This window comes from Moschus berezovskii, chromosome 22 (assembly GCF_049115385.1).
Source record: "Moschus berezovskii isolate FMDL1 chromosome 22, NW_MosBer_1.0, whole genome shotgun sequence".
Classification (NCBI taxonomy): domain Eukaryota; kingdom Metazoa; phylum Chordata; class Mammalia; order Artiodactyla; family Moschidae; genus Moschus; species Moschus berezovskii.
In genome coordinates, this window is record NC_142481.1 from 8773243 (window position 1) to 8794121 (window position 20879).

At 51.4% G+C, this 20879-nt stretch overlaps 1 protein-coding gene across 7 annotated transcripts; it reads left to right on the forward strand.

The window, feature by feature from the left end:
• Window positions 1-114: 114 nt before the first annotated feature.
• On the forward strand, window positions 115-20791 carry TMEM143 (transmembrane protein 143). Of its 7 annotated transcripts, none has more exons than XM_055411714.2 (8): window positions 116-256; window positions 607-847; window positions 2289-2393; window positions 9113-9307; window positions 10841-10968; window positions 11901-12180; window positions 17256-17445; window positions 18083-20791. In XM_055411714.2, exons 2-8 carry the CDS (start codon window positions 629-631, stop codon window positions 18337-18339), a joined length of 1374 nt encoding a protein of 457 aa, XP_055267689.2. In that variant the 5' UTR covers window positions 116-256; window positions 607-628; the 3' UTR covers window positions 18340-20791. The 7 variants fall into 7 exon arrangements, with proteins under 7 accessions (XP_055267690.2, XP_055267689.2, XP_055267691.2 ...); XM_055411713.2 differs by having other exon boundaries at window positions 117-256; window positions 18080-20791; XM_055411715.2 differs by lacking the exon at window positions 2289-2393 and having other exon boundaries at window positions 115-256; window positions 18080-20791.
• The last annotated feature ends 88 nt before the right edge of the window (window positions 20792-20879 follow it).

Sequence of the window (20879 nt, forward strand, 5' to 3'; positions counted from 1 at the left end):
CCTCTTCCCCTTTGAAGCTTGTGGACAAGGAGATACTTCTGTAACGCATGCGCCGAGACCAGGCAAAGCGCGTGAAGCACGCCAGGCAGACTGCGCATGCGTAGTCGCGACTGGGCGTTAGAAGAACATGGACTCCGTTCGATGACCGAGGCATTGCGCATGCGTCTTACGGCGGCTTGAAGCCGAACCTTGGAGGCCCAGGGCGCCTTTTTGCACATGCGCAGGAGGCTCAATGACAGTCGAGCGTTGCCTAAAGGTGAGGGAAAGGGTGAAAGATTGCATGGCCGGGGGTGGGCGGCCCTGCAGACTCTATGTAGCTTTCCGAGCATATCCTATACTCTTAAGATTCACCTGACGTCTAGACCCCGCAGAGGTTGTGTCACCACAGGGCTTCTGGGCCCGCAAAACGCTCCCCCAAAACTCCTGCCTGAGACTCAGGCCAACTGAATAGTGTGGGAGGGGATGGACAGGAGGGCCTACGAGGCGGGCGGATGGGCTCTACCCGCTGCCTGGGGTAGAAACGGCCGCTGGAAGTTGGGACGCGGAGGTGGAGGGGGCACCTTTCCCCCAGATAACTTTTGACCTCTCCCCATTTCCCTCGTTTAGGCTGCGGGGAAAGGGTCTAGCCATGCTTCATGTGACCCGAGGGGTCTGGGGATCCAGTGTCCGAGTATGGCCTCTGTTGCCCTCGTTTCTCGGTCACCCCCGGGCCCTGTCATCACTGGCGGCCAAGATGGGGGAGTACCGCAAGATGTGGAACCCCACGGAGCCCCGCGACTGGGCCCAGCAGTACCGCGAACGGTATATCCCCTTCTCCAAAGAGCAGCTGCTCCGCCTCCTGATACAGGTACCGCCCGTCCCGGGTCCAAGAGCCTGGGGACTACGAATCCCGGCAGGCCTCGCGGCGGTACAGCCCTTCAAGCTGTAGAAGGATGCCCTGGCGTCCCCTGGGAATTGTAGTTCCTTTGCCCTTTATAGGCCCAGGTGAGCGAGGAGTTGGAATGCTGGGGGCTGACTGCCGAGATGTAGACGAGGCAGCGATTCCAGACTCCAGCTCATTCTGAGGGCTGAACAAGCACTCACGTGGGGGGTGGTTTTACCCTCTACAAGGCGGGTACGATCTTCATCCTCATTACAATGACTGCTACCTAGTAATAATTATTATACCAACGAAGCTGTAATTATATTACACCGCGCTATTATATGGCACCCTGCTAAGCATTTTCCCTGTATTATTGAATAATGAACAACCCAGGAAGAGGTACCACCATCATTCCCACTTTACAAAGGAGATAACTAAAGCAGGAGAAGGGCAGTGACTCACCCAAGGTCATGACCAGTGACTCAGATTTGAACCAAAGTGTACTGACTGTAGAGCAGGGTGGGGATTAGGGTGAGTCAAGTAGATACTTGCTCGACCGTAAGAGCTTAAGTTCTTACCCCACTGTCACCATCATACTTGTGATTATTCTCTATCATCGTTCCTTCATTTAATAATTATTACTTGATGGCATCACCAACTCAATGGACATGAGTTTGGGTAAACTCCGGGAGTTGGTGATGGACAGGGAGGCCTGGTGTGCTTTGGTTCACGGGGTCACAGAGTCGGACACAACTGAACTGAACTAAAATGCCTCTGTATGGCCTAAGTTCTGTGCTGGGCTTTATCCATATACAGAAGTATATATACACACACATAAACACACATTTAGATATATGGACACATATAATCACATCAAATTGTCACTATTGGTTTTTTTAGAAAGAGGGTGTGATCCTCTGTTGCCAATAAGGAGACAGACTCAGAGAAGGGATGGCATTCACCCAGGGCACTGAGGTAGGAATGCTAAAATAGTGAATAAATGTGTGTGCTCTGGACCAGGCCTTGTCTAGAGTCTCAGCTTCTCTTTTACGGACAGTGTGGCCCTCAGCAAGTGACTTTCCTAAACCTAGGTGTCCCCTCTGAACAATGAGGATTATAATTCCATCAGCCTTCTTGTGTCCTCTGGAGGATGAGATGATGCCAGCAAACAGTTCCTGGCACACAAATAAGCATTGTGTGACTTGAAACCCTAGCTCTTTCAGCCATCTGTTTTTCACTCTTCAGAGGTACCTTAGTTTCTTTCAGTGAAATTGATCTGTCCACTCTCCCTCCCCACCCCCACAAAAAACCCACAAAATTTTAAAGCGCCCAGAGCTCTGATTGTCTGGGCTGCTCAGGAAAGAATTCTCCCCCATGAGGAAGAAGAGAGAGGCCTAAAGAGATGTTTTGCTTCCCGAGGTAACAGGAGTTCCATTCCACTCCTGCGGAGAAGGCGGCCTTGGAGGAGTTCACAGCCCACGTGGACTTTTGTACCTTGTTCCACTACCATCACGTCCTGACCCAGCTGCAGGTGAGAACGGGGACCCTGTGGCCCTGTTGTCCTTGTTTGCTTATCTGTTCATTCAGCAAAAATTCTCTGAGTGCTTACTTGGAGTCCAGCCCTCTTCTAAGCATCAGGGATGCAGCAGTGAACAGAACAGATGAAGCCACGCCCTTCTGGAGCTGATATTCCACGTGGGAAGATGATAAATGAATAAATGTAAGGGACTTGCCTGGTGGTCCAGTGGTTAAGACTCTGAGCTTCCAATGCAGGGACTGTGGGTTCAATTTCTAGTCAAGGAACTAAGATCCCACATGCCATGTTGTTGTTCAGTCACTTGGTTGTATCTGACTCTTTGCCACCCCATAGACTGCAGCACACCAGGCTTCCCTGTCCTTTACTGTTTCCCTGGTGCTCAGACATGCTCAAACTCATGTCCATTGAGTTGGTGATGCCATCCAACCTTCTCATCCTCTGTCGCCCCCTTCTCCTTTTGCCCTCAATCTTTCCCAGCATCAGAGTCTTTTCCAATGAGTCAGCTCTTCAGCACGTAGTGTGGCCAAATTGAAAACAAAAAATGTAAAATATGACACCCAGGAGTGGTAAGTGCCATTGAAGGTGGGATAGAAAGCGACAAGAAAAGGGCCTGATTTAGGCAGGGTGGTCAAGGAAGACTTCTCTGAGGAGGTGACAGATAAGCTAATACCTGAGTGAACTGAGGCAGTGAGCTTGATGGGTGTCTGGAGATGGACATTTCAGGTAGAAACGTCCTCTTTTTCGAGAAAAAAACATTGATAAAATGTTCTCTTCTTCAAGAGTAAAGCAATTGCAAAGGCCCTGAGGTGTGAGGGCCTGGAGTGTTAGGGGAATGGCAGTTTAACTACTGGCCGGAGGTAAAGAAGACAGAAGGTGACAGCAGAGAGGGAGTGAGGGGAAATTGTGCCTGGCCTCATGGGTCGTGCTGAAGACATGGCTTTTATGTAAGCGAGCTGGGAGCCGCCACAGGAGGGTTCAGAGCAGCGGCGGGTCATGAACTGATTCGGGTGTTAATAGGATTCTTCTGGCTGCTCAGCAGGGAACAGACCATCAGAGGCAGGGAGACATATTAAAGAGTCTATTATGTTTGTCCAGGTAAGAGATAATGGCAGCTCAGACAAGAGTAATAGCAGTGGAAGTGGTGAAAAGTGGTCAGGCCCAGGTAATGGTTGGAAGGCATCAGCTTTTGGCTGAGTGGGCGGGGCCTTGAGGGAGAGAGAGAAGTCAGGGGGGCCTCCAGCAGTTCATGCCCGCACCTCCCTAATGATATGACTGCCACTTACTGAGATGTGGAAAGCAGAGCAGAGACAGGTCTGCAGGGAAGACTGAGAGCTCAGTTTAGACTTGGAAATTTGAGCTGCCTCTTGGACATCTGGGTAGAGAGATGGAGTCAATGTCCATAGGCTGGAAGTCAAGGAAGGAGACTGGGCTAAGAAACAGTCCTGGGAGGATCTAGACAGTACAACCTGCATGACCACCAGGGACATTAACTGAGCCCTGGGGAGTGAGTGCTTCAAGATTCTCTCCCAGGAACCCTTCAAGGGCCAGGTCTTTGGAATGTGCAAGGTTTGGACAACTCAGGCCTGCTGAATTAACCCTTTACTGCCCCTGCCCCCCATAGCTCCCCCTCTTGCTCTGATGAGTAGCAGCCTTGGCCCCTCTGCATCAGGTTTATCAACTCCCTGCAGCACCAAGTAGCTGCCAGCAGCCCCACTGGCAGAAGAAGAAACTGAAGCTCCAAGAGGACCCCATTGAGCCCAAGATGAGGCAGGTCCCAAATGGCAGAGCCAAGATTAGTGCTCCTGTCTGCTGGCCTCCAAGCTCTTCTCTGGGGCATCTCTGGCCTCTGGAGACAGGATTCTTTTTCTTTAAAAGGTTATTTTAAAATGTTATGTGAATGTTTAACTATATTGAAACATAGAAAGAATATGCAGCAAAGACATACATTCTCACCAAGACAGCATATTTTATTTTATTATTATTTATTTGTTTGTTTGGCTGCATTGGGTCTTAACTGGCACGCGAGATCTTTCGTTGAGGCACTCTAGTTTTGTCTCATGGGCTTAGTTGCTCTGTGGCATGTGGGTTAGTTTCCGGACTAGAGATCAAGCCCACATCCTCTACATTGCTAAGCAGATTCTTAACCACTGGACCACCAGGGGAGTCCCGAGGCAGCAGATTTTAAACGGAGACCCTGAGAGGGTGGGTAGAAGCATCAGAGGTGAGTGAGACACACTGGGTTACCATTTGCTGTTGACCTAAGACCCTTGAGAAAGCAGTTTGGAGCAGGCAAAGGACAAGAAGAGCCCCAGTTCAGACGCCAGCTTTGTCGTTCACCAGGAGTGAGGGCAACCTTGGCAGGTGACCTCTCTCTGGGCCTCCTTTCCCTTATGCACTCATTCACTGGGTTCACTCAGTGCATGTTTACGGAGCACCTACCATGTCCCGGAATGGTTCCAGGCCCCAGGACTCAGTGGTGCGCCTGTGAATCTGCCTCATGGCATCACGTGCCAATGAGAGACTGACTCTCCACAAGGTAAAGAAGTAAAATCTGTTAAGAAGTGCTAAGTACCACAGATAGGGCGCCGGATAAAGTACAGGACACCCAGCTTATTTCCTAATGCTGCCATAGCAAATGAGCATCCACTGGGTGGCTTAAAACAAGACATCTCTGAGAGTTCAGGAGGCTGGAAGTCCAAAATCAAAGTGCTGGCAGGGTTAGTTTCTTCCGGAGCCTCAGAGGAAGGGACCCATCCTATGCTTTTCTCCAAGCTTCCGGCAGTCTATGGCTTGTGGACACATCACTTTAATCTCTGTCTTCATCTTTACATCACTTTCTTCTCTGTTTGTCCTTTTCTGTCTCTTATAAGGACACTCTCATTGGATTTAGGGCCCACCCTAATCCAGTATGGTCTCACTTTGATACCTTAATTATACCTGCAAAGACCCTTTTTCCAACTGAGGTCATGTTCTGAGGTTCCCAGGAGACAGGAATTTTTAGGGGACACTCTTCAACCCTCTAAACCCAGTTAAATTTGAATTTCAGATAAGCTATGAGAAATTTTTCTTTTTTAAGTAGAATTATGTCCATGTAAATACAATCCTCAAATATTGCACAGGACATACTTAAACTGAAAAATTATTTATTGTTGATCTGGAAATCCAGCTTAACTTGGTGTCCTGTATTTTATTTTTTGGCTAAATCTGGTAACCCTGCTAAATCACTTCAGTCGTGTCCAACTCTGTGCGACCCCATAGACGGAAGCCCACCAGGCTCCCCCGTCCCTGGGATTCTCCAGGCAAGAACACTGGAGTGGGTTGCCATTTCCTTCTCCAATGTGTAAAAGTGAAAAGTGAAAGTGAAGTCGCTCAGTCGTGTCCGACCCTTAGCGACCCCACGGACTGCAGCCTACCAGGCTCCTCCATCCATGGGATTTTCTAGGCAAGAGTACTGGAGTGGCTTCCCATTGCCTTCTCCGCTGGTAACCCTAATTAAGGAGAAAAAGAAAGGAGAGGTGTTTTTTGCAGTTTCAGGTGGGGTAGTTAGGGACGGCTTCACTGAGGGGGTGATATTTGAGCCTGAAAGAGGCCAGAGTGAGCCACGTGGAGATCTGTGGGAATGGTAAGTGCAAAGGCCCGGTGGCTGGAGTGTGCATGGTGTGTAGGAGGGGCTAGAGGTGAGTGAGTGAAGGGGCAAAGCTGGAGATGAGCCAGAGAGGGGCCCGCGGCCAGATCCTTCAGGGCCCTGTGGGACACAGTGAAGACTTGGCTTTGACTCTGAGTGAGGTGAGAGCCAGGGAACAGCTCTGAGCGGAGAACAGACGTGAGCTAACTTCTGTTACAAGAGGCGCCCTCTGGTGGCTCTACCGGGAACAGACCGGGGGTGAGGATGGGAGCCGGGAGACTGGCGCGGAAGCCATTACGACCGACCAGGATATGAGAAGTGGCCAGATCCTGGATCTGTTTTGAATGGGTGCCATCAGGATTTGTTGATGGGTTGAAGAAAGAGAGGAGCCCAGGATGACCAGAGGCTTTGGGCCTGAGCACCTGGAAGAATGCTCTTCTCTGACATGGAGAAGATGGGGGTGAGGGAGAGCAGGTCTGGGGAGGAGTTTCAGGACCCACTTTGGGACACAGCGGGCTTGAGAGTGGTCTTGCGAGGAGGGAGGCGAGGGCGTTTGGAAGCGCCCTGGAGACGGCTGTCTGGCTCATCCAGGCAGGAGAAAGCGATGGTGGTGTGGACTGGGCAGGGCTGGTGGGGAGGAGAGAGCCTGGCGGAGTGGCAGTCTGTTTTGGAGGTGGAATCATCATGATTAATAAATCATGCAAAGAAAGGGAACAGCAGGGGTCACCCGCCATATCCAGGTTTCTGGCTCAAAGCCATGGGCACATGCAAAGTTCCCAGAAGAGAATCTGTTTTGCAGCAGACGTTAGACGAATGCACTTCTCTCTCCTCCAGCTCTGAGATTCCCTCACTCTCAAACTGCAGCTCAGCCCCGGGAAAGGCATTTCTCAAGGTCATTCCGTGAATTTGATAACATGGCCGATGGGACCTGCTCTGTCAGCCTGGCTGGAAGAACTTGGACACAGGCCTTAACTTTGGGTCCCAGTCCTATTCTGGGCCAGCACGAACCGGCCCTTGGAGTTAGTTCACATGAGGATTTGCTGAGCTAGATTCTCTACTACATCATCAGACACCTGGCTCCATTGTCTCGGAGACCCTGGACTTTCCCATTTCTAAACCTTTGCCCAGGCCATTCCTCCCGCTTGGAATATCCCCTCCCTGGTTTCCTTCCACTAACAAAAGGTTCCCCTGACCTTGATGTGTTGTTCCTTAAGGCTGCCTCTCCTGAGAGACACAGAGGGTGGGGTTTAGGGGCTGGTTTTATGGATGGATGCTTCCCTCTGCGGCTTGTTGGATAATCTGGGACTCATTATATGTCACCCTGAAACTCCCCATCTCTCTGTGAACAAATAGGCAAGCCACCTGGAAGCTCGCTCTTTAAAAAAAATTTTTTGACATATTTATTTATTTGGCTGTGCTGGGTCTTAGATGCAGCAGGCAGGATCTTCCATCTTTGTTTTAACACTCAGGGTCTTTAGTCGTGACATGCGAACTCTTAGCTGTGGCATGTGGGATCTAGTTCCCCAACCAGGGATCAAACCTGGGCCGCCTGCATTGGGAGCACAGAGTCCTAACCACTGGACTGCCAAGGAAGTCCCTAGCTTTTTTTTTTTTTTTCATCCATTCATTCTTTCAGTCAACAATTTTGGGAAGCATTGATGGGTGCATAAGATGAGATGGACAAGGCATTACCCAGTTCTATGGGGACACTGAAGGTCATAGAAAGAGTTTGGATTTTATTCCAAATGCTGTGAGAAGCTGCTGGAGGGATAGGGTCTGTTTATCTCAATAAGCTCCTCTTGACAGCCACCTGGGGACTGGTTTGGACATGGTGGGAGAGTGGAAACCCGAGGTACCTGTTTAGGTGTGAGGCGATGGTGGCTGGGATGAGAAGGCAGCAGTGGGGATGGAAAGGAAGATAAGAGTCCAGAACAATTCGGAGAGTCTGTTGAATTTGCTCAAGGATCAGATATGGGGGTGATGATAAGAAAGGAATCAAAGATGCCTCCAGAGTTCTTGATCAGAGCATTTGAGTGGATCACAGTGCCATTCCCTGAAAGGAGAAGACTGAGGTGGGGAGGAGGAAGAAATGGAGCATTTTCCTTAGATCATGTTAGATCTGAGATGCCATTAGACATCCAACTGGAGATGTCAGAGACATAATTGTCTATGAGAATCGGGAGCATTATTGTCTATGTGATGCTCAGGGGAGAGGCCAGGGATGGCTGGGGGGAGTAGCTTTGGGAGGGGGCATCCAGGATGGTTATTTTGTTGGAAAATGGGGATGGGAGGATGTGATCTTGTGGGCTTGACATATTGGATTTGAGGCACCTGTGACATCCCAAAGAAATGTCAGGTAGAGAGTTTGTATTAGTTCCTATAAAGACTTAGCTGTTGTAACAAGCAGACCCCACAGGCAATGGCTTAAAGAAGGTAGAGGATTCTTCCTCTCCCATTTAACAGCCTTGTGGTAAGTGGGCCACAGTAGATGATCAGCTCTGTTCCTCATGAGATGATGCCAGGACCCAGGTTCCTTCCATGTTGTTGCTCTGCCATCCCCCGAGGGCCCCGTCTTCATCTATGTGGGCTCAGAACTCGGTTATAGGCAGGAGAGCATTCTAAGCTGTTAAGAACAAGGAAAGAGTGGAAGGTGCAGGAGGGGCAAGAAGTATCTGTTACTTCTGCTCATATTCTGTGGATGAATTCTGGCCACACCTAGTCTCAAAGGAGGCCGGGAAATGTAGTCTTATCTGGGCAGCCCCACAGTCGCCTTCTTCTCTACTACTGTGGGGGAAGGGGAGGACAGGGCCCACAAACCAAAAATGGATATTAGGTCTAGAACTTAGAGGAGAGATCCGAGCTGGAGATGTGAGTTGGGTAGTTATCTGCATAGAGGTGGTGTTTAAGGCCATGGGGATGGTGAGGCAACTTATTGTGAGCTTGAGGGGAGAGATGGGAAGAGGGCCCCAAATCCAGCCTTGGGGGAACCCATTATTTAAAATATGGGGCCAGGAACATCCTTACATGTACCCACAATCCCTCACGCTCTGACCTAGTCCATTTTTCTTCTCTCTGACTCTCTCCTCAGGCCTTGTATGATCCCATCAACCCCGACAGGGAGACTCTTGACCAGCCTTCACTTACAGACCCTCAGCGTCTGTCCAATGAGAAGGAAGTACTTCAGGCCCTGGAACCCTTGCTGGCCCAGGCCAACTTCTCCCCACTCACGGAAGACACCCTGGCCTATGCTCTGGTGGTCCATCACCCTCAAGATGAGGTCCAGGTGCTTGTCTTCCAGAAAATAACCCAAACTCTCAGGAGACCTTGGGCAGGGGTGGAACCTTTGGGAAGCAGAGGCTGGTGGGAGCTGTAGTCCTGAACACTAGCCCATGTGGCACCTTTGGTGAAATAGAAATAGGTGCCTCTTCTCAGGTAACTTCACTGCCACCTGTTGGAAAAGCATCATAAGATACAGGTCTTAGGACTAGAGACTCTAACCATCTGCCTGAAAACTATTAAGAGAGCTGTCCTTTGGAGTCGGGGGCGGGAATTGGTTCCAGTGCCTTTGAGGGTATGGAAATCCTCAGATGCTGAAGTCTCTTATATGGAATGGCACAGTATTTGCATATAACCTATGCATATCCTCCTGCATACTTTAAATCATCTCTGATTCTTTGTAATACCTAATACCATGTAAATACTGTGTAAAAGAGTTGGTGATACACAGCAGATTCCAGTTTTGCTTTCTGGAATTAAAATTTTTTTCAATCCTATAGTTGGTTGAATCAACAGATGTGAAACCTGCAGTTATGGAGGGCTGACTATAATAAATAATACAAAATACTCACCATTAAAAATACGGGACTCAACAAAATACGGGAATTCCTTGGCAGTTCAGTGGTGAGGACTCGGCGCTTTCACTGCTGGGACCTGGGTTCAATCCCTGGTCGGGAAACTAAGATCCTATAAGCCGCATGGCTCAGCCAAAAGAAAAAGTCAACAAAATACTAATAATCAAAATACTAAATAATGTAGTATTATAATCAAAATACTAAAATCACCACATTTTGGTGATTTTAAGATGTGCTTTTTTCTAAAGTCAGACTTTACCATCTCTGAAATTGGATTGTGACTTATAAGCAGTAGTGTGGCACAGTTTGAAAAGCGAAAGTGAAAGTCACTCAGTCGTGTCCGACTCTTTGCTACCCCGTGGACTATACAGTCCATGGAATTCTCCAGGCCACAATACTGGAGTGGGTAACCTTTTCCTTCTCCAGGGGATCTTCCCAACCCAGGGATTGAACCCAGGTCTTCCGCATTACAGGCGGATTCTTTACCAGCTGAACCACCAGGGAAGCCCAAGAATGCTGGAGTGGGTAGCCTATCCCTTCTCTAACAGATCTTCCCAACCCAGGAATTGAACCGGGGTCTCCTGCATCGCAGGTGGATTCTTTACCAACTGAGCTATCAGGGCAGCCCATGTTGCATAGTTTAATTGACAATATATTTTCCCTTTTAGTTGCTTCATAAAATGATAAGAGTACCTTAAAATGAGTGGCGTTATAGATGCTAGGGAATATGGTCATAAGGATGACTATGCTGTGGATGGAGCCATCTTGGATGGTGTGTCCTTGTGCAGTGTACAACATGAACAACCATACGTGGCTGTCTGCCTACACACTGGAGGAGGATGAGTCTGGGAAGTGGGTGGGGAGGCAGAGGATCCCTGGGGATGAGGCATGTAATTCTAGTCTCCTGCATTCACACCGTGGCTTACGCTCAGCTGCTTTTGCTTCCTTCTCCCTCCCTTTGGCAGGTGACAGTAAATTTGGACCAGTATATCTACATGCATTTCTGGGCCTTGGGCCAGCGAGTTGGGAAGATGCCCCGTAAGTCCAGCGTGGGCTCCAAGCGTGTCTTCTTCAAATCGCCCCCCGCAGAGAGGTGAGGCGGCCCCTGTTCCCCAGCTGCAGCAAGAGGGAGCAAGGTTAGAGTCGAGAGGGGACTGACAGGTCAGTGTCTGGATTTGGGTGTCTGGGACCTGGGTGGGAAGTCAAGAAAGGAGAAAGGGTCAATGAAATACTTCCTCTTCTTCCCAAGGAGAAATAAGAGCTGCAATCTTAGGGGAAGAGAAGGGGTAGGGACATTTCTCTCCATTTTTCAAATGAGGAAAACTGAGGCTCAGAGAGGGAAGGCCACATTCTGAAAAAGTGGTACCACCAGGTTTCTGAAGAACATTGTGTTTTTAACACATAGTTAAATACAGATATTGTTAGAGAGCCATATCGTGTCACAGTTGGCCAGGGGGCCTGTCAGTCACCCAAGCCATCTAGAAATCAGACTATCAAATATGGTTACGAATTCAAAGATAAAAACCAAAGACAAAAAGCCTCTCATATCCCTTAAACCAATAATTCCACTTCCAGAAATCTATTCCAAGGAGATATTTATACTTGCAGACTGTCTGTTTAATTATCTTAATGATCTGTCTCTCATGCTGGACTATAAGCTCCACAAAGGCAGTGACTGACTCATTTTGTTGTCTCTCCAGAGCTAAATAGCACTCTTTGGCACCTAGCAGATACCCTGAAATATATATAGAATTTGGGTTTGAACGTTAACTAAAGAATTTTTATTCAGCTCTCATTTATCAAGTCCATAAAATCAGAAGCAACCTATGTGTCCAATAATAGGGGATTGCATCATGTTAGTGATCTCCTCTAGTTGGACACTTAGCTTACATCTGACTTTCCTCCCACCATTTTTAAGTAGCTTTTAAAATGATGGTGTGACTTCAGAGCCAGAGAGAATGTCCTAGGAGGGGGACTCCCGGGGGCTGTTCTGACTGTCCTCGCCCCTCCATCTCTGGCCATCAGGAGATACTTTAAGCGGGTGGTACTAGCAGCTCGAACAAAGAAGGGGCACTTGGTGCTGAAGAGCTTCAAGGATACGCCATTGGAGGGCCTGGAGCAGCTGCTGCCCGAGCTGAAGGTGCGCACGTCCACCCTGCAGCGTGCCATCCTCAACATCACACTGGTCGTCTCGGGTGTCGCGTTCTTTGTCAACGTGGGCATGGTGGTGCTCTCTGACCTCAAGATGGCCACCTCCCTGTTGCTGCTGCTCTTCGCTGCTTTCATGGGCCTGCGGGCCGCCAAGGTAAGGGACCCCCCACACCAAGCCTGCCCTTTGATGATCAGCTAGAAGGTCAGACCACTCTATCAGTTTGTTTCTCTTTTTTTGTGGATTATTCCTGCTTCGGGTTGGGCTTGCTTTCCCTTCCTTATTCACTCAACACAACCTTGGGAGGGTTTCTCGAGCTCCCTGAGCCTCAGTTTTCTCATCTGGAAAATGGGCTTAATAAAGAATGAGACCCTCCTAGGAGGGCTGTTGTGAGAAAGAGATGAGTGAGTCTAATGAGCACTGGGTGCAGGGCTGGCACATGGCCAGTGTGACACAAGTGTTCACAGCCACTCAGTGGGCACCTGGAGATGTGGTGAAGGGTGTGTTTTAGAGCAAGACTGCCTGGGTTTGAATCTAGTTCTACCATCTTCTAGCTATGTGACCTATTCTTCTAGCTTTTGTGTGTGTGTGTGTGAGTGAGAGAGAGAGAGAGAACCATGTCATGTGGCATGTGGGATCTTCGTTCCCCAAGCAGGGATCGAACCCATGCCCCCTACAGTGGAAGTGTGGAGTCTTAACCACTGGAGTGCCAGGGAAGTCCTAAGCTATGTAACCTTGAAGAAGCTGCTTAATCCTCTCTGTGCATCTCAAAAGCAGAGATGACAGTGGGTTGTTGTGGTGATTAAATGCATTAATACGCTGAACATGGAAAACAGAACCTGGCCCATAGTACAGAAGGTGTTATATGAGAGGTCACCTTTACCTTTATTATTGTTATTGCTGATTGGGCTCTTGTCCTCTGAGTCTGGGCTTCTCCGCCCCCAAACTCTGGGACCGGGGCCTGTGTCCTGAACATGCTCCCTTCCTGATTCTGCTACATGTGAGTGCAGGGTGGCCTCATTCAGCTATGCAGCTTGTTCATCATCCAAGGATTCATGGCCGAAGGGACAGATGGGGGCTGGTATCCAACTTGTGCTTTACTTGCTGAACCTCAAGCTCTGCCTTGAGGCGGCTGCCTTTTACTGATTCTCCCTGGGGTTGGCACTGGCCCCAAATGTGCGAACTGGCACGAGTTGTCCATTGTACCCAATCATTCACTTGCTGGTTCATTGATTTTCAAGTTGTTTTCAGCCATCCCAACGGGCTGTTAGGAAGCCTGGTAATAAATCCCACAGATAATAACCAGGCTGCGCTGGCTGAGCAGGGAGCAGTTCCTGCCGAGGACCAGGGGTCCGGTGTCATTTGAGGGAAGCTCTGAAAGGCGGGGATTGAGCCTGGTGGAGAAGGGGCGCGGTGAGCACAGCCTGGGGAATCTCACAGGGATGGAGTCTGGCGTGCAGGCTGGAGAAGCAAGGCCCCAGAGGGGTGGCGAGGGCCTTGAATGCCAAGGCAGGGGCTCTGGGCTTCGTCATCAGGGCAGAGGGGAGCCACGGAAGGGCTGTAAGCAGAGAGGGAATGTGGCAACCACAGACAGGGCAGAGGGGCAGAGGGAAGAGGGTGTTGAGCTGCTCTGGGGAGGACATGCGCATTTTCAGTCCAGGGAGGACCATTGTCCAACCTCTCAGTGGCCCTTGGGGATGGAGAACTCTTGAGTCTCTTGGGCTCTGACACCCAGTTTAAAGTCCAGTTCACCTGTTCATTTCCTGATCCCTTTTAGACATTTTTCCATGCCCCAGGCTGAGCCTCCTTAAGTTCATTCTTTATTTATTTGGCTTGTCGGATCTGCGTTCTCCAACAATGGACTGAACCCGGGCCATGGCACCAAAGGAGCCAAATCCTAATCTCTAGACTACCAGGGACTCCCTCCGTGCCTTAAACGCAGGCCTCCCTGGCCCCCATCCAGCTGCCCACAGAACATCCATCTTCCCTTGAAACCCCCTTCTCCTCCCCAGCTCCGCATGTCGGGACAGCTGCTCTGATCAGACACCTGGGAGGCTAATTTTGCTTCAGGATTCACGGCCCTCTTCCTACCCCTCCCCCAGAGAGCTCATCCACTTCCACGGTTTCCACAAGCCACTCCTCCCGACCTCCTAGATCCAGGAGCTCCACACTCGAGTCTGGAGCAGCCAGGTGGAGGACAGTGTCTGTCCCACCTGCTCCTCCTCCTGTTCTCCATCTGTGAATGGCTCCGTTGTCCCCAAATCACTGACTAGACCCCTGGAAATTACCCTGCCTGCCCCCCAATCTGTCAGTCCTCAGCCCGTCCTTCCTGCCCCCCTGGCACTCCGCTCCCAGGCTCTCTGTGCCCATCTCCTCTCCTCTGTCTCAGCTCCAGCTCAGACCCTCTTCCTAGCCTTCCGCCACCCAGTGATCCCCTCCAGCCCATCCCCGATGGTCCCTGGGCTGGCCCTGCTACTCCCTTGCTCACAACCTGGCATCAGAGACGCTGCTTCCTCGGCCTCATCTGACACAATTCTCAGCTTCGGCTCCACCAAGATATACTTGTAGCTCCTCCCACCCCTGCTTCTCTCCGCTTCTCTCCCTTTGCATATGCTGTTCCTTCTTCTGAAACATACTCTCCCCTGGAGGAGGGCATAGTGACCTACTCCAGTATTTTTGCCTGGAGAATCCCCATGGACAAAGGAGCCTGGTGGGTACAGTCCATAGGGTTGCAAAGAGTCGGACACGACTGAAGCGTCTTAGCATGCACGCATGCATCCTTTTGCTAGGCTGACCAACTCTTCCTCACCCTCATCTCAGAGGCTCCAGAAAGCCCTCCCGGACTTCCTGGGCTGAGGGGGCTCCTGACATGTCCTGGTTCCCCAGGGAGGCCCACGGGGCAGCCTGAGAAGGGTTGTTGAGCTGGCATCCCAGAGATGCCTCAGGGCTGGTCCTGTCCTGAAGGGAGAGGCGCGGGGCCCATGGACAGACAGCCATGTGCCTGACCGAGGTGGTAGTGGGCCCTGTAGGAACCTAGGGATGCAGCTGCTTGTCTGTGGAAAGCGATATCTATCCTGAACCTTGACGATAAGACAGTGAGTGTTTTTTCAAGAAAAGAGTGGAAGCCACCTGGCCTGTCCCAAGGTCCAGAAGCCCAAGAGAGCAGGGTGTGCTCAGGGCAACCATCAGGGTAGACTGGGCTCATTCAGCATGGGGTGCATTCATGGCAGAGGAGCAGGATATTGAGTGGGAGAAATCCCTGGGGCCAGGCCACAGAGTTTGGAGTCTCTGAGGGCACTAGGGAGCCATGTGAGGGTGTGAGCAGGGGAGGGGCAGGGGCAGCTCGGGCTGTGCAGAGAGAAGGGAGTAGGGGAAACAGGCCTGGGAGGAGCCTGGGTGATGCATTATGTGGGTTGGAGGGGAGGGGACAGGGCAGAGAGAGCCAAGGCAGGAGGATGGGGCCAGAGAGTGACAGGCTGGCGAGAGGTGGCAGGATGGTGCCAGGGGTCTGATCTGTCATGGCGTAGATGGTGGGGCCATCTCAGATATGGACCCCAGGGGAGGAGGAAGAAGGGACTGAGGAGTTGGGTAAGGAGAGACACGGCGCTCAGCATGGGTCTTAGCGAGTGTTGGAGGGACATTCAGCTGGCCAGTGGTGAGCCGTCTCCAGGGAGAGGTCTGGCCTCACGTGTCTGCCTCGGATTGGCATGACCTGCTCACTTAACCTGCAAGAATTCCACTCCATAAGCCTGGCAGAAACAGGCATACAACCCAATGTATTTTTCATAACAGTTGCGAACACACCCAATTCCTGCATCTTGCCTCAAACCAAAGAAATTGGTGATTAGTTCCAACGCAGGGACATAAACTGACTGTGCTGGCCTTGTAAGAAGAGTGCAGTTCACACAGAGCTTGTCATTGGGGCTGTGCAGGCCATTTCAGCGATTTTCCAGGGCTGTGTTTCAGAGGCATTTCACCGTAGGTCTCCACATAGGGTGGACAACACTCTTTGGGCAGAAGATACTCAATAACTAATCTTTAAGTACTTGTGACTGGCCAGCTTCTGCGCTATTTTTTATTAACTTCTGGTTCACCTTCTGTCATTTGCCTTGGCTCACAGACAGGGCTACCCGAAAACTTAGGTCTTAGTCACAGCCTCACAGCTGGAGGGGCAGAGATAGGACTGGCATCCAGGCCTGCAGGCTGTAGGACCCGGCAGCCTTGGATGAAAGGACAAATCTGGGTGGATGAATCTGACTGTGAGTCCCAGAGGGCACTGATGAGCTCTCCTCTCCCTCCTCAGGGACAACAGGAATGAGGAAAGGGGTCCAGGCAGTAGGGATGGAGGGTGGGGAAGGGGCAGCCAGTAGACAGCTGGGCCCCAGACCTGCCTCTCCCTCTCTTCTTTCCGGAAAGCGGCTCATCAAGTATTTGTTGTCCATTAATACTTCTGTTTCGGCTTCCCTGCGGCTCAGCAGTAAAGAATCTACCTGCCAATGCAGGGGACTTGGGTTCAATCCCTGGGTTGGGAAGATCCCCTGGAGAAGGAAATGGCAACCCACTCCAGTATTCTTGCCTGGGAAATCCCATGGACAGAGGAGTCTGGCAGGGGTTCCAAAGAGTCGGACAGGACTTAGCGACTAAACAACAACACTTCTCTTTACAATATTTAAGACCTTTTTAAAAAATTATTTCAAACAAATGCACAGATGGAATAGTATGATAAGCTCCTCTGTTGTAAGCACCCAGCATCAACAATTAGTAACAATCAGGCTTCACCTAAAGACACCCCCTACCCCCCCCACCCCGCCCACCACCACCGGATTATTTTGAAGCAAATTCTACACATCATCTGGAAATACTTAAGTATGTGTCTAGATGATAGGACTTAAAAAAAAAAAACTGTAACGAAAAGTGCCCAGGCTAAAACTCTTGTCAGTGAATCATCGAACACATCCATTGTGACGTGGCTCAGATAAGCAAACCGGGGCAGCGGCCTCCAAGGCACTGGGGCGAGAGCGTGTGGGTTAAGCGTAAAAATAGCTGAGCCAGAGAGGGCCGCGGAGGTCCCAGGAGCCCTTGGGAAGGGCCGTACCTGCCTGAGTGATCTAAGGGTGTGCGTATGGGTGGGGTTGTATATGGGTGCGTATGTGATTGGGTGGGGTGTGTGTATGGGCGGGGCGTGGAGTCCCCGCAGGCCCCGCCCCTCCTGGATTTTGTCCCGCATGCAGATGTTCGGACATCGGCGCAGCGCGCAGGCGCTGGAGCTGGCACACATGCTCTACTACCGCAGCACGTCCAACAACGCAGAGCTGCTCAGCGCCCTGGTCCTGCGCGCACAGGATGAGCACACCAAAGAGGCTCTGCTTGCGCACAGCTTCCTGGCCCGGCGGCCCCTGGGGGCAAAGGGCCCGCCGGAAGGTAGGCCCGCAGGCGCCAGGAGGCCCCACCCCTTTGCAGCCCCTCACTTGCTAGGTCCCGCCCCGTTTCTTGCGGCTCTTTTCCCCATAGGCCCCGCCCCTTCCTAACTGCTGGGCGCAGATGTGGCCCCACCTGGAACAAACTCCACCCCGCCACTACGGAGTAGAGAGTACCTAGTCCCAGATGGCCTTGCCCCAGTGAGACTCCATCCCCACGATGCCCGCCTCCCAAACCCGGCTCGCGCTGGTGAACCAGATTCAACAGTCGGGACCCCTGACCCAGTTCCCATCTCGGTGGGCCTGCTCCTTCCCTGGGATGACCTCTCAACCTCAACCGCGATAGGAGTCTTGGATCGTACTCCTGTTGTGGTATGCTCCCCCCTCCCCGTCCGCTGCTTCCTATATGCCTACCCAAATACTCCCTTACTAGAGAGCCCAGATGGCTCCTCCCTGAACTAGAGTCCCTGGCTGGTCCCCAGGTGAGAGCCCCAACGTAGAGCCTCTTAGGCTCTGTCCCACTCCGCTAGGTTTCTTCCAGACCTAGACCCCTCTTATTCCTTGTCCTGCACCCTCCCCGCTGCCCACTCTTAGTCCTTCGGGTCGGTCTGACCTCACAACCCCTTCCTCTCCCCCAGCAGAGACCTCCCAGTGGCTCCAGTCGGAGGTGGAGAACTGGCTTCTAGCCCAGTCAGGCTGTGACGTGGCCTTCAACGGAAAGAGGGCCCTGGCCCACCTGCAAGCCCTGCCCCCCACCGTCGGGATGTACCCGCCCCCGGGCCTCCCCAAACTAGACCTGTTGGCTACTATCTCTTCCCCCAAGTCCGCACCTAGCGATGACAACTCCTTAGAGAAACCTCTCGGGCCAGCCCAACCCAGCCACCTGGTTGGGAACTAAGCGCCGCCTCCTCCTTGACAGGCTGTCAATCATGGCTAAGATGCTTCGCCACTCCCCAACTTCCAGTTACTCGGTATCACTTCCGTTATGCTGTTTTCGTAAACAAAACCACCCACTGAGGCAGCCCGCCGTGGCCAGGCGCCTCTCTTCCGATGAACGGCCAATCAAAGCTTTCTGGCTTTGCTTCTGGTCCATCTCTTATTCAGTCCTTCATCGTAAACTTCTAAACATAGTTTGGCTGAGGAGGGAGGGCCAACCAATCACAGTCGTGCAACGCTACACACCACCAGGCCCAGTTGTTAAACTGTGCCCTCCGGAGGCCATATATCACTGTCACTTTAGCCCGTACGGGGCAAAATGCCCATCATGTTCACTGAGGCGGAGCTCCAGCCCGCAGCCAATGAGAGCCTTTTAGTCGGGTCCTCTGGCAGACTGCCAGTGAGACAGCTGCCGGGCACTGCCAACCTTGGGCAGCCGGTTGTCCCTGCAGAGAAGCAACCAATCAGAACTTATGAAGGAGACCTGGTCTTTCTGTCAATTGCCGCTACTTATAAGGCAAGCCATTTGGTCAACTGCTAATCAGCTTGTCCAGGCTGAAGGGGTCGGGAGCTTTGTGCCCGGCAGAAAACTGGGGGCCAGGAGGAACCAGAAACCAAGGCTCACGTCCACTCAGGCCCCGACAACAAAACTCAGGTGCCTTCGCTGCCCAGGCCCCTCACCCTTTCTACAGAAACTACCTCGGCCTGGATCTTGCCTTCACCAGTGCCCTGTGCAATATTTATTGGTCTATCAATTTCTCCCTTGTCCCTTCTCCCAAAGGAATAAATCATGTTTCATAAATCTGGATGAGTCGGGGAGCTGCAGGGGTTGGAAAGAAGGAAGGTTTCAGAATCCTGAAGAGAAGAGACTCTGGGTCCTGGGGGAATGCATTTGGGTGCGTCCTCAGCTTCCCCAGGGCTTCCTTTGTGACTCAGCTGGTAAAGAATCTGCCTGCAGTGCGGAAGACCTGGGTTTGATCCTGGGTTGGGAAGATCCCCTGGAGAAGGGAAAGGCTACCCACTCCAGTATTCTGGCCTGGAGAATTTCATGGACTGTACAATCCATGGGGTTGGAAAGAATCAGACATGCCTGAGTGACTTTCACTTTTCCAGCTTCCCTGGTGACTCAGACCATAAAGAATCTGCCTGCAATGCAGGAGGCCTGGGTTTGATCCCTGCGTGGGGAAGATCTCCTGGAGCAAGGAATGACAACCTACTCTAGTATTTTGCCTGGAGAATTCCATGGACAGAGGAGCCTGGTGGGTTTCAGTCCATGGGGTCACAAGAGTTGTAACCTACATGACTGAGCTACTAGCATGCACACACTGGCAAAGAAAGCTGTAGTTCTGGAGAGAGACTGGGCTTGTAATTGCTGAAATAGGCTGCGTCAGAAAAGAGGATCTTAGGGAGGACCTGACTTCCCAAAATACTAGGCCTTCTGAACACCCGAGATAGAGCAGATTGTTCACTGCACAAAGACACACGGCCTAGGAATGGGTTGGTCTAAAACCCAGCCTCTCCCCTTCTCACAAGTGTCCTGATGTGAGGTTGAGCTTGGAGAAGGGGAGAGGGGAGGCATCTCTAGTTTTTACTAAGGTGTCATGTGGACTAGAGGCAACATTTGCAGAGGATGGGGGAAGAAGAGGGGCTGGATTTCGAGAGGGAAATGGAAAAGTATCTTCCCAGAGGAAGTGTCCGAGGGAGAAAAAAAGGACCACTGTTAACTATGAGGGTTCTTGGCCTACTTAATCAATTGAAGTTGATAAAGAGGCCAGACAAGGAGTTCAGGCAAGGTTTTACTGGGGCTCCTGCTATAGCAGGGGAAAACAAAGGGAGAACAACTTCCCTTAAGGAGGGGCGAGCTGGTCCCTTCTATGGGGTGACGGTAAGGATGTGTCCAGGGGTGGGGTGGAGGGGCGGCTTAGGCAGTTTGCCCACCCTCTTGGTGGTGTATGTGTGTAGTGCCCTGCTTTTGCTCCTGGCTCTTCAGAAGTGGCAGTTGGGCTTTTTGGTCTGTTTGTATCTTATTGTCCAGAATTTGACCCAAATGCGCATGCACACAGTTATTTTTAGTCCCTCATAGTTTCTTTACATTTTGTTAACTGGAGGAGACCGATTGGCCAGGTACAGGCATTACTGCACTGCAGTAAAGGGTCTCAGGTCTCAGTAACCTAGAACAAGACGCACATCCTGCTTGGTTGAGAGAGAGACCCTTGGCCAAGGAGGGACGGCTGGAAACCCAGACGCCTGGTTCTTACCTAGAAGTACCTGAATATCTAGGCTGGGAGGAATCCTGAGTTTTGCACCAGGAGGGCTGGGGTCCTTGGGTCTGTGGAAGGGGAAGGGCCACCAGGACGGCGGGCTCCTGTGTCCCAGATTAGAAGGGGATGAGTTCGACGTTCTGAAGGCTGAACTGCTGGTGATGGGGGCTCCCAATTCAGGAACGATCAGGCGTGAGCAGCCAGGGTCCCCGGAGGAGGAAGGAAGGAAGGAGTCAAAGGC